The sequence below is a fragment of the Rhinopithecus bieti genome, unplaced genomic scaffold, assembly GCF_001698545.2.
Source record: "Rhinopithecus bieti isolate Rb0 unplaced genomic scaffold, ASM169854v2 scaffold_34281, whole genome shotgun sequence".
NCBI lineage: Eukaryota > Metazoa > Chordata > Mammalia > Primates > Cercopithecidae > Rhinopithecus > Rhinopithecus bieti.
This window is the reverse complement of record NW_016814762.1, coordinates 464277-476239: the sequence shown is the minus strand read 5'-3', so window position 1 is coordinate 476239 and position 11963 is coordinate 464277. Positions and strand designations below refer to the sequence as shown.

Genomic DNA, 11963 nt, shown 5'->3' with positions numbered 1-11963 from the left:
GCAGCTCTCTTGGGAAGATGAGTACAGAGCCCCAGGGAGGTCTGGGGTTGGCCAAGGGAGCCTGCAGTTTCTTTGTGGGTGCGGGAGCCTCAAGGGATGCGAGTCTGAGCTGTGCGTGTGTTTGGACAAGTCCCCAGAGTGTGTGTCTTCTCGGGGTTCCTAGACGCAGGGCGGCAGTGGCCCGGCGGCGGCGGAGGCCGTTTGGATCCCTGTGTGAGCTGTAGGGGGCGCCCTGGGCGCCGGGCCCAGGTCAAGGGCGAGATAGGAACGGGGTGCCGGGGCCAATGAGAGCTCCCCGCGGGAATGTCCCGGTGTGGACGCCCTCGGAGGCCCCTTCTAACTCCAGGGCGGCGAGGGTGGCCGGGCCCAGGTCACGGGCTGCGCCGGCCCTGGCGAGGCCACTGGGGGCTGTCGGGCGTCCACGCTCACGGTCTGGGCCAGAGGACCCCGTACCGGCCAGGCCGTGGCGGCCACGGGGGCCTGGAAGCACCGCCGCCAGCTGGCCCTGCACGGAACTGTGTCCCGACGCGGCGCGCGCTGTCGCGATCCGGCGGCGGGTGACGTGGCGGGGCGGGGCCTGAGCGGCCGCGGCGACGGCGGGCGGACCGAGACATCCTGGCGGCGCCGGGCCACTGGGAGGTAACGGGCCGGGCCATGGGCGGGCGCGCGGGAGCGGGGCCTCGGGGCCGGGGCCGGGGCCACGGGGCCGGGCCGCGTTCTGTGGGGAGCCGAACCCTCTATCTTGGCCACCGCCGTCGGAGGCAGGATGCCGGCCCAGAAACGGCGCGGGGCTGGCCGGTCAGGGCCGCGCGAGAGGCTCTGCGGCTGAGGGGTGGCGACACGAGGAGCGAGGGACCTCGAGCGTGAGGGCCGAGTGTGGGAGAAATGCTGTATGGGTGCGAGCCCCGGAGGCTGATGGTGACCGCGAGGAAGCCAGTCTTGGAGTGTGCTGGCGACGCGGCGAGTGTGAGGGAGACCGGAGGTGTGTGTGGAGAGGGAAACCCCAGGTACAAGGGTGACCGGGACTGTGTGTGTGCGGGCCGCGCTGCGAGCGTGAGACTGTGCGACGGTGACTCTGAGTGGGACTGTGACTGCGCTTGCGACTGCAGGACAGAGAACCTGTGCTGTGTGGCGGCCGCGGTGGGGCGGAGAAAGATGCGGGCTCAGGACTGCAGGAGCCAGGCTTCCTGGGGCTGTCGCAAGAATGACGATTATCAATTTAAAATCAGTCCATTTACTTTAGAGAATGCCGCAAGGTTTTGTGGCGTGTTGGGGCCTGGAGCGTTGGGCTGCTGGCGCTGGGGAACCCGCGTGGCCCCGGTGATTATGGCTCTTTTGAGCGTCCCCATAGCCTGTCATCTTGTGTGACTATCTCTCGTCCTGAATGTGGGGAGATAGACGTGAAACATTCTGAAAATTCTTCGCTGGGCTCTAAGCAAACATGTTGTGTAATGGTCAGTATAAATAGGAATCAGGGTGTCGGCGAACACGTTTTTGAGTACCTCTTGTATGCCCTGGGCTTGGTGACACAGTTAAAAAGAATTCAGTCTCTGCCCTTGATGGGGGAAAAAGCCAGGGCCAGCTCAGCTCGCAGGGCGGCAGTTCAGTGCCCAGCCATCAGGAGCTTATCTCTCAGAGCTGCTCCCAGATTTCAGATCTGGGAGGAGCAGACTTGAAAGGCTGTGACTGCTTCCTGATATCAGTTCCACCTCTTTTTGGTGGCGGTGAGGCCCTTTGGGGACCTGCCCAGGCCACCTGCATTACTCAGGTCCCGTGTGTGCTGTGCAGATGGCTTTTGCTTCCCAACTTTGATCTCAGATCGTCATTCAAGTCGTTACACTGGAGTTTATTTTCCTGGCAAGTGTGTGGAAAACCACCAACCTGATTTTCTCCTCTCTTCCTCTCCTTGTCCTCCTTCCCTATTTGGCCATGCATGTATTTTTATGGCATATACCGGTTTTATGATCCCCATCTCCCAGGAACTTGTTAGTAGAAGAAATTTGCTGACCTTTGTGTTTCCTGCTGTAATCTCTTGGATGTAGATTAGTTTCTAAAAAAGTTATGCAGGCCAGGCACAGTGGCTCAGGCCTGTAATCCCGGCACTTTGGGAGGCCGAGGTGGGCGGATCACGAGGTCAGGAGATCCAGACCATTCTGGCTAACACAGTGAAATCCCGTCTCTACTAAAAATACAAAAGATGAGCCGGGTGTGGTGGCGGGCACCTGTAGTCCTAGCTACTCAGGAGGCTGAGGCAGGAGAATGGCTTGAACCCAGGAGGCAGAGGTTGCAGTGAGCCAAGAGTGCGCCATTGCACTGTAGCCTGGGCGACAGAGTGAGACTCTGTCTCCAAAAAAAAGAAAAGAAAAAAGTTATGCAAACAGTGCCCACGGGACCTGGGGCCCCAGAGCTGCCTAGACATGCATGATTTAATGTGACAAGGCCAGTTCTCTGACTGCTTCAGTTATACCCACCCTGTGGGTGTCATGGAACCTGCCAGTAATTAGGACTGCCCCTGCCGGGCATGTAAAATTTAGATTTTACAAGGAAATATCATTCTGCTGCTTTCTTGGTTAATTTTTAAAAATTACGTAAATATATATATACATATATTTTTAAATCCGCTTTCTCAGATTAAAAGGGTTCATTTTTTGATCAGTTCCCTCCCACTCTTTGTTGCAGAGTTTATGTGGCCAAGGCAGACAAGTGAAATTAGGCCTTGCTGCGAGGACTTCATTTCCTTCTCAGTACTGGACCCATTTATGAGGAGGTGGCTTATGAAAGTGTGATGTTCACGTATTTCTTGACAGGTGAATATTGTTGCGCTGTCTTTTCTTCTGTTTGTGTGATTTACAAAGAGTTTTTACTTATTTGTATACAGTATGAGCACAATACTAGTAAAGAGAGTCGCTTACACATAATTAACAATTCTTTAGTATTACATGTTAAATAACACTAATTTATTATAAAAATAAATTATCTATTTATTTATATTACAACTCTTTCTAAAGAGTAATTGGGTGGGTTTTTTGTTTTTTTTCTTTTTGGAGACAGAGTCTCATTGTGTTACCCAGGCTGGGGTGCAGTGGCGTGATCTCTGCTCACTGCAACCTCCGCCTCCTGGGTTCAAGTGATTCTTCTGCCTCAGCCTCCCAAGCAGCTGGGATTACAGGCGCCCGCCACCATGCCCAGCTAATTATTGTATTTTTAGTAGAGACGGGGCTTCACCATGTTGGCCAGACTGGTCACGAACTCCTGAGATCAGGTAATCTGCCCGCCTCGGCCTCCCAATTGTGGTGGATTTTTTTTTTTTTTTGAGACGGAGTTTCGCTCTTGTTGCCCAGGCTGGAGTGCAATGGCGCAATCTTGGATCATTGCAACCTCCACCTCCCAAGTTCAAGTGATTCTCCTGTCTCAGCCTCCCGAGTAGCTGGGATTATAGGTGCCCACCATCATGCCTGGACAATTTTTTGTATTTCTAGCACAGATGGGGTTTCACTGTGTTGGCCAGGCTGGTCCTGAACTCCTGACCTCAGGCGATCCACCCGCCTCAGCCTCCCAAAATGCTGGGATTACAGGCGTGAGACACTGCGCCTGGCCATAACTCATAGAGTTTTATAGGAAAAAGTCTTCTGTGTTTTCACCATAGTTAAGATTTTGATTCAACCAGAGGGGGAAATAAAAATATTTTGATGTATTTCTCTGTGATACAGCAAAATATTTTTTGGTCTTCAGCCCATTTCCTAGCATACAACTCCTAAAATACTTAGAAAGACCGAAGTAATGTCTTTTTGTATGCTGATGACTGGTGGCTGGCAGCCCCTAGAAAGCTTCAGGATGGGGACTGGTCACTGGAAAGACCAAGTCAGGATTAGAGGGTTGGGACTTTGAGCCCTACCCCCAACCTCCGGGGAGGGGAGAAGGAGGAGGGTGAGGTTAAGTTGATCACCAATGGCCAGTGGCTTAATCACTCATGCCTATGTAATGAAGCCTGCATAAAAACCCAAGAAGCTGGGGGTGTGGGGAGCTTCCGGATAGCTGGACACGTGGAGGTTCCTGGATGGTACTTCTCCCTAGGAGGACAAGGAAAGTCTGTGACCCTTCCCCCTTCCTGGCTCTGCAAACCTCTTCATCTGTATCCTTTGTAACACCCTTTATAATATACCAGTAAATGTAAGTAAGTGTTTCTCTGAGTTCTGTGAGCCGTTCTAGCAAAATAATTGAACTGAAAGAGGGGTCTTGGGAGCCTCAACTTCAAACAGTTCGGTCAGAAGTTCAGGAGTCCTGGATTTGTGCCAGGTATCCTGTGGGGGAGGGGAGTCTGTGGGACTGAGCCCTTCCGCTGTGGGATCTGATGCTGTTTCCAGGTAGATAGTGTTGGGATTGAACTGGAGGACACTCAGCTGGTGTCCCTGGGGAGAAATGATTGCTTGTTAGTGGGGAACCCTCCCCCCGGCATTTGGTCACAGAACTCTTCTGTGTTGATTGTTGTGGTGTGAGAGTACACAGTAAAAATGGTTTTGAGTTTTTCCCAACATTCTCAATAGCATTTTTTCCTTTATTCATTACAAAAATTTTGGTTTCAAATCCAGTTTGTAAAACTTCCTTTGTAATTGAGCTTCCCCCATTTCATCCCATCATTTTCTGATGTAATTGAATTGTGATAAATTCATTTATTCCAAAAATTGCTTGTGGCAGTTTCGTGGTTAAATTTTCATGGGGAAATTTTAGTAGTCTGTTAAATTCCTTTATTACCTGCTGCAGGAGACTGCAGGAATTAAAAAAAAAAAAATTTAGATTTTTTTGTTGGCTGGGTGCGGTGGCTCACGCCTGTAATCCTAGCACTTTGGGAAGCCGAGGCAGGCAGATCTCCTGAGGTCCCAGGAGTCCGAGACCAGCCTGTCCAACATAGTGAAACCCTGTCTCTACTAAATACAAAAAATTAGCCAGGCATGGTGGCGCAGGCCTGTAATCCCAGCTACTCAGAAGGCTGAGGCAGGAGAATCGCTTGAACCCAGGAGGCGGAGGTTGCAGTGAGCCAAGATCGTGTCATTGCACTCCAGCCTGGGCAACAAGAGCAGAACTCTGTCTCAAAAAAAAAAATTTTTTTTTGTTTTTGCTGTGTTGCCCAGGTTGGTCTCAAACTTCTGGCCTCAAGTCGTCCTCTTACCTTGGCCTCTGAAAGTGCTGGGATTATAGACTTGAGCTACTGCACCCAGCCTAATTTTGTGTGTGTGTGTGTGTTTTTTTTTGTAGAGATGGGATTTTGCCATGTTACCCAGGCTGAGAGAGATTGATATTGTGTGTGATCCTCACATACCAATTTCTCTCTTTTTTTCATTGCACCTGTAACTAATTGGAAGTAGCAATTTCTCTTATGAATTGGATAAAAATTGAGGGAAAGGATAGCCAATTCAGGAGGGTGATCTGGTAGAATTTTGATGACTCTGTCATAATGCCTAGCTGGAGGTAATGTCTTAATTATTGGCCTTTTGAATCAGTGATTTTCATTCCATTGTTGCAGAGGGTCTGCAGATCTACTCTGGGGACAGGATAGACAACGCGTCTCACACAGGTAGGCACTGCTGTTTTTGGAATGTATGTAGCTACTGTTGTGATTAATTAAATGCAAATTCCTTCAAAACCAAGTCTTAGCTTTTTGCCGTTATTTATTCTTCTTTATCAATTGTTACCTGAAGAATAAGTACCGTGACAGAAAATGTCTGATGCTAATACAGCCAGTTCACCCTTCCTTCCTCCCTTTCTCCCTTCTTCCCTCCTTCCCTCTTCCCTCCTCTTCCCTCCTTCTTTCCTTCCCTCCTTCCCTCCTTCTTTCTTTCCTTCCTTTTGTAGAGACAGAGGTCTCCCTATGTGGCCCAGGCTGGTCTTGAACTCGGCCTCAAATGATCCTCCCTCCCTTATTGGCCTCCCACTGACTGGCCAGACATTTCACTTGTTTTTTTGGAGACCAAGTCTCACTCAAGTGCCCAGGCTGGAGTGCAGTGATGCGATCTCTCAGCTCAGTGCAACCTCTGACTCCCGGGTTCAAGGGATCATCCTGTCTTAGCCTCCTGAGTAGCTGGGACTACAGGTGTGCGTCACCATGCCTGGCTAATTTTTGTATTTTTTTGTAGAGACAGGGTCTTGCTGTGTTGCCCAGGCTGGTCTCAAACTCCTGGGCTCAAATGATTCCCCTTGCCTCAGCCTCCCAAAGTGCAAGGATTATAGGTGTGGGCCACCGTGCCCGGCTTGACATTTTTACGTTTAAATATGCTATAATCCCATAATACATTACTACTATTTTTGTTTTGGGTGGTCAGTTATATTCTAAAGTTATTAAAAATGAGCAAAAAGTGTGGTTGGGCGCGGTGGCTCACGCCTGTAATCCCAGCACTTTGGGAAGTCGAGGTGGGCGGATTACCTGAGGTCAGGAGTTCGAGACCAGCCTCACCAACATGGAGAAACCTTGCCTCTACTAAAAATACAAAATTAGCCGGGGCCGGGCATCATCAGTTACACCTGTAATCCCGCACTTTGGGAGGCCGAGGCGAGCAGATCACCAGGTCAAGAGATCAAGACCATTCTGGCCAACATGGTGAAACCCCGTCTCTACTAAAAATATAAAAATTAGCTGGGTGTGGGGACCGTGCCTGTAATCCCAGCTACTCAGGAAGCTGAGGCAGGAGAATTGTTTGAACTTGGGAGGCGGAGGTTGCGGTGAGCTGAGATTGAGCCACCATACTCCAGGCTGGGCAACGAGCGAAATTCCGTCTTAAAAAAAAAAAAAAAGCCAGGCGCGGTGGCTCACGCCTGTAATCCCAGCACTCTGGAAGGCCAAGGTGGGTGGATCATGAGGTCAGGAGTTTGAGACCAGCCTGATCAACATGGTGAAACCCCGTCTCTACTAAAAATACAAAAATTAGCTGGGCATGGTGGCACACGCCTGTAATCCCAGCTACTTAGGAGGCTGCGGCAGGAGAATTGCTTGAACCCGGGAGGCAGAGATGGCGGTGAGCCGAGATTGTGCCACAGCACTCCAACCTGGGCGACAAAGCGAGACTCTGTCTCAAAAAGAAAAAAAAAAAGCAAAAATATGTATTTAAAAAATATTTACTTAGGCTATTTGGTATTGCCCCACAGCTTGATGTTCTGTTCTATTTTTTCACTTTTTCCATTTTGACCCTTTTGGTTTTCATCTCACTGCTAAAGTTCCACATTTGTTTCCTCATGCTGTTCAGCTTTTTCAGTAGAGTCTTTAATGTATCAAACACAATTATTTTAAATTCATTGTTTGATGTTTCCATTATCTGGGTCATCTCTAAGTCTGGTCCTATTGATTATTTTACCTCTTGATAGTGGGTTGTTTTTCTTGCTTTTTTAATGTTGCTTGTAACTTGTTACTGATTGCCAGACATGGTACGTGGAGCAGTAGAGACTGAGGTATATAGCATTTATTTTGGGAACTGGGTACAGCTCTTCTTTGCTAGACTGTTTGTATGGGAGTTTGAACTCCTAGTTAGGAGACAGTTGTGTTTGGGTGTTATTGTTGCTATGGTTACGTTAGGTGCACCAGTGGCTTCAAATTCTTCTCGTGTTTCCTTGCCAGCTTATGGTTGGTTTGCTGGAGGGAGGCTTTTTCTCAGTGGTTATCCTCCATCCATACCCTCAGCTTATTAGCCAGGCGTGGTAGTGCCACCTGTAGTCCCAGCTACTCTGGAGGCTGAGACAGGAGAATCCCTCGAATCCAGGAGGCAGAGGTTACAGTGAGCTGAGATTGTACCACTGCACTCCAGCCTGCATGACAAAGCAAGACTCTGCCTCAAAAAAAAAAAAAAAAAAGAGAAAAGAAAAAAAAAGGTCTCACTCAGTCATCTCACTCTGTCACCCAGACTGGAGTGCCAGTAGTGCCATCATGGTTCACTGCAGCCTCCAACTCCTGAGCTCAAACTTACCTCTTAGCCTTCTGAGTAAATAGCTGGGGCTACAGGCGTGTGCCATCATGCCTGACTACTTTTTAATTTTTTTTGTAGAGATGGAGTCTTGCTATGTTGCCCAGGCTGGTCTTGAACTCTTGGCCTCAAGTTCCTCCAGCCTTAGCCTCCGGAGGCTACACAAGTGTAAGCCACTGTGTCCAGCCACCCTCAGCTTTAGGATTTCTCTGTGCACCTATGCCTCAGTATACAGTCTCAGTGGTAGACTACTGTTGCTTGTTTCTGGGTGCTTGCTAACCTGGTGGTAGGGAGTGGGGATTTCTCTGTTGTCCTGGTTCAGCCTCAGTCTTAGGCAGGCCCTGTTTGTTTCCCTGGGTCTTGGGAGTGGATCTTTCTGGGTGCTCCTGCCCTTTTCCCAGGAGAAAGCACCTCTAGTGGTCTTGCCCAGAATTTTCTACCCCTCCTCCAGGCATAGAGTTTTTTTTGTTTTATTTTGTTTTTGTTTTTATCCTGCCCCAGCTGCCTCAGGAGTGACAGAGTTTGCTGCCCTTTCCCAGGGGTTTATGGTTTTTATTCTTTAGAGAAGAAGGGTATAGGTTGGCCTTTGTATTTTCCCTCCCATAAGCCAGCACTACCAAGAGAGGTTTTCTCAGGTGACCTGCCCAGTATTTCTTTTGAGTACCCACTGAGGTCTATGGAAAAAACCTGAGTGTCTATGGCTCTTGATAACCCACAATTGACATTTGGTAATTTTAAAAAAAATCCACCTGAATTCTTCTGACTCACCTAAATGGTTGTCTCATCTTTCTCCCACTGCCACAGGTGAGCCAGACCTTGTATCTCTCTATCTCCTTGGAGGTGGCCGTCTTTCCATCAGTTTCTTTCTTTCTTTTTTTTTTTTTTTGAGACGGAGTCTGGCTCTGTCCCCCAGGCTGGAGTGCAGTGGCGTGATCTCTGCTCACTGCAAGCTCCGCCTCCCAGGTTCACGCCATTCTCCTGCCTCAGCCTCCCAAGTAGCTGGGACTACAGGTGCCCGCCACCACGGTCAGCTAATTTTTTTGTATTTTTAGTAGAGACGGGGTTTCACCGTGTTAGTTAGGATGGTGTTGATCTCCTGACCTCATGATCCACCCGCCTCAGCCTCCCAAAGTGCTGGGATTACAGGTGTGAGCCACCGCGCCTGGCCCCATGAGTTTCAATCTAGTTGGTTGCCCTGTAACTTCAGCTTTCTGATGGCTCCAAGAAAAAGTGTTGTTTGTCACTGGAGTGGAAATGGTGCTATCCATCCTGAGTGGAAGGTGGAAGTTGAGGACTTTCCATTTTATACTAGATTTTTTTGTTTTTTGAAACAGTCTTGCTCTGTCGCCCAGGCTGGAATGCAGTGGCGTGATAATGGCTCACCCTGACTTCTTTGGCTCAAGAGATACTCCCACCTTCGCCTCCCAAGTAGCTGGCATGTGCCACTGTGCCCAGCTAATTTTTGTATTTTTGTAGAGATGGAGTCTTGCCATGCTGTCTAGGCTGGTCTTGAACTCCTGGGCTTAAGGAATCCTCTTGCCTCAGCCTCCCAAAGTGCTGGATTACAGGTGTGGATCACTGTCCCTGGCCTAGTTTTTTCTTATTTCATTTTTTTGTAGAGACGGAGCCTCCCTATGTTGCCCAGGCTACTCTTGAACTCCTGGCTTCAGGCGATCCTCTGGCCTTGGTCTCCCAAAGTACTAGGATTACAGGCGTGAGCCATCATGTCTGGCCCCATTTTATTTGTAATTTTTGTTGTTTGTTTTTTGAGACAGGGTCTCTCTCTGTCACCCAGGCGGGAGTGCAGTGGTGTGATCATGGCTCACTGCAGCCTCAACCTTCTTGGGCTCAGATGATCCTCCCACTTCAGCCTCCTGAGTAACTAAGACTACAGGTGTGTGCTACCATGCCCAGATAACCTTTGTAGTTTTGTGGTGTAGACAGAGTTTTGCCATTGCCCAGGCTGGTCTCCTGGGCTCAAGTGATCCACCTGCTTTGGCCTCCCAAAGTGCTGGGATTACAGGTGTGCACCACTGTGCCCTGCCAAGGTGAAGTTTAGATATGGGGAGGAGGTAAGGGATGGCCTTGAGGTTGTATGTGTCGCCAAGCCAGCCTAGGACTTAGTCACGTGCTCTTGGGAGCTGCTAGGGTTACATCACAATTTTGCTCTTGGGTGTTTAGCAAACAGGTAGGAACTTTAATTACTTTTGCCAAGGACAGGCTCTTGATAACAATTGCATTTTTCTTTTCTTTCTCTTCCTTCCTCTCTCTCTCTCTCTCTCTTTCTTTCTTTTTGAGACAGAGTCTTGCTCTGTCACCAGACTGGAGTGCAGTAGTGCTATCTCGGCTCACTGCAACCTCTGCCTCCCAGGTTCAGGTGATTCTCCTCCTCAGCCTCCTGAGTAGCTGGGACTACAAGTGCATGCCATCACACCCAGCTAAATTTTTTTGTATTTTTAGTAGAGACGGGGTTTTACCATGTTGACCAGGATGGTCTCAATCTCTTAGACTTGTGATCCACCTGCCTCAGCCTCCCAAAGTGCTGGGATTACAGGTGTGAGCCACTGCACCCAGCATGCATTTTGTTACTGAATGAAGAGAATGAAGCCTGGCATGGTGGCTCACACCTGCAATCTGAACACTTCAGGAGGCCAAGGTAGGAGGATCAATTGAGGCCAGGAGTTCAAGACCAGCCTGGGCAACATAGTGAAACACTGTCTCTACAAACAAATTTAAAAAAAAAAATAGCTGGGCATGGTGGCGAGCAACTGTAGTCCTAGCTACTCAGGAGGCCGAGATAGAGGACTGCTTGAGCCTAGGAGTTGGAGGCTGCAGTGAGCTACGATTGCATGATTGCACTCCAGCCTGGGTGACAAAGTGAGACCCTGTCTCTTGAATAAAAAAGAGAGAGAGAGAGAGATTGAAAGAGAAAGAAGTCTTATCTGCCTTCAGTTATGTGTGATTCTGCTACTCTCCTTGGCAGAAGGAATCCTTAACCTTCCAGCAGGAACCTTGTCTTTCATTCAGGTGCTGCAACTGAAATCCTAGGCATGAGGTCTTGTGGGGCTGTGACTGTGCCCCACCTCTCCAAATAAGGCCACTGGGTAGTTTCACCAGTGTATCTGACAAACCTGATAAAGCCGTATCAGCATCACCAGTGCCAGGTTTTATGAATACAAAGGGAATACCTAGTAACCCCAATCCCTCCTCCCAGCTAGAGTCTGATGGAATAGGGGGAGCTGTATTGGTCACTGGGGTCAGATTTCTCTGCTTGTCTCCAAGTTGACTTGGGTAGAAAAGGCATCCTAGGTTTCTTTGCACCTGACTCTTATGTGAGACTATAGGCTCCCCAGCCGTTTACTGGTTTTGTTCTAATGGATGCCGGGGCTCACCTGACAGGCACATGAAAACAAGTATGTTTCCACGTGCCTGTGTAGGGAAACCTGCATGACTTGGTGCCAGAGCGAGAGCAAAAGTGGTGCTGCCTTAAAGCTCAGCCTCACTGAAGCAGAGGTAGGCACTCCTGGGCCTGGGGGAAGGCTTGACTGGGGCCTGGGAGGAGCTTTTTTACTTGGGCTCAGGTCCAGACTTGAAGGGGTTTGGGATAGGGAGGGCAGGAGTTTTGGGTGGCAGCTGTGGAGATCAGCATTTTCCCTAAGAACTACTCACTCTTGACTGTGGTTTCCTTGCTCTGAGCTCCATGAGGCCAGGTTCGGCACATCACATACACATTTGTTGAACAGATAAGAGGCTTCTGGAAAGATGATGTGCTTGCCAATCCTGTTCCTATTGCTGATTCTTGGAGGTTATCTCCGTGACCTTAAAGGACTAATTCGTGGGTGGGAATCAAATGGCCCACCAGATTTCTTCTGAAGATGAGATGGGATCAAGGGATCGGAAGTGTGACTGGCATAGGAGTTGAGGAAGGGAGAAGGTCACGCTGGGTGCAGGGTCAGGAAGGTGCTGATTTTCCTTTGATAGATTCTGGGTCCTTCCTAGGTAGGTTAATGTGGAATC

The 11963-nt window shown here is 49.3% G+C and overlaps 1 protein-coding gene across 4 annotated transcripts in view; it reads left to right on the top strand.

The window, feature by feature from the left end:
• The first annotated feature begins 253 nt into the window (after window positions 1-253).
• The window catches only part of SLC7A6 (solute carrier family 7 member 6), a 41528-nt gene continuing 29818 nt past the window's right edge, over window positions 254-11963 (top strand). For 2 of the 4 annotated variants that reach the window (XM_017852225.1, XM_017852222.1), the window contains exons 1-3: window positions 254-639; window positions 2680-2807; window positions 5522-5572. In XM_017852225.1, coding sequence (XP_017707714.1) covers window positions 2786-2807; window positions 5522-5572 — 73 coding nt within the window. In that variant the 5' untranslated portion in view covers window positions 254-639; window positions 2680-2785. Of the gene's footprint in view, window positions 640-729; window positions 1008-2679; window positions 2808-5521; window positions 5573-11963 lie in introns of those variants that run through there. The other 2 variants (XM_017852223.1, XM_017852224.1) reach the window with 2 other exon arrangements.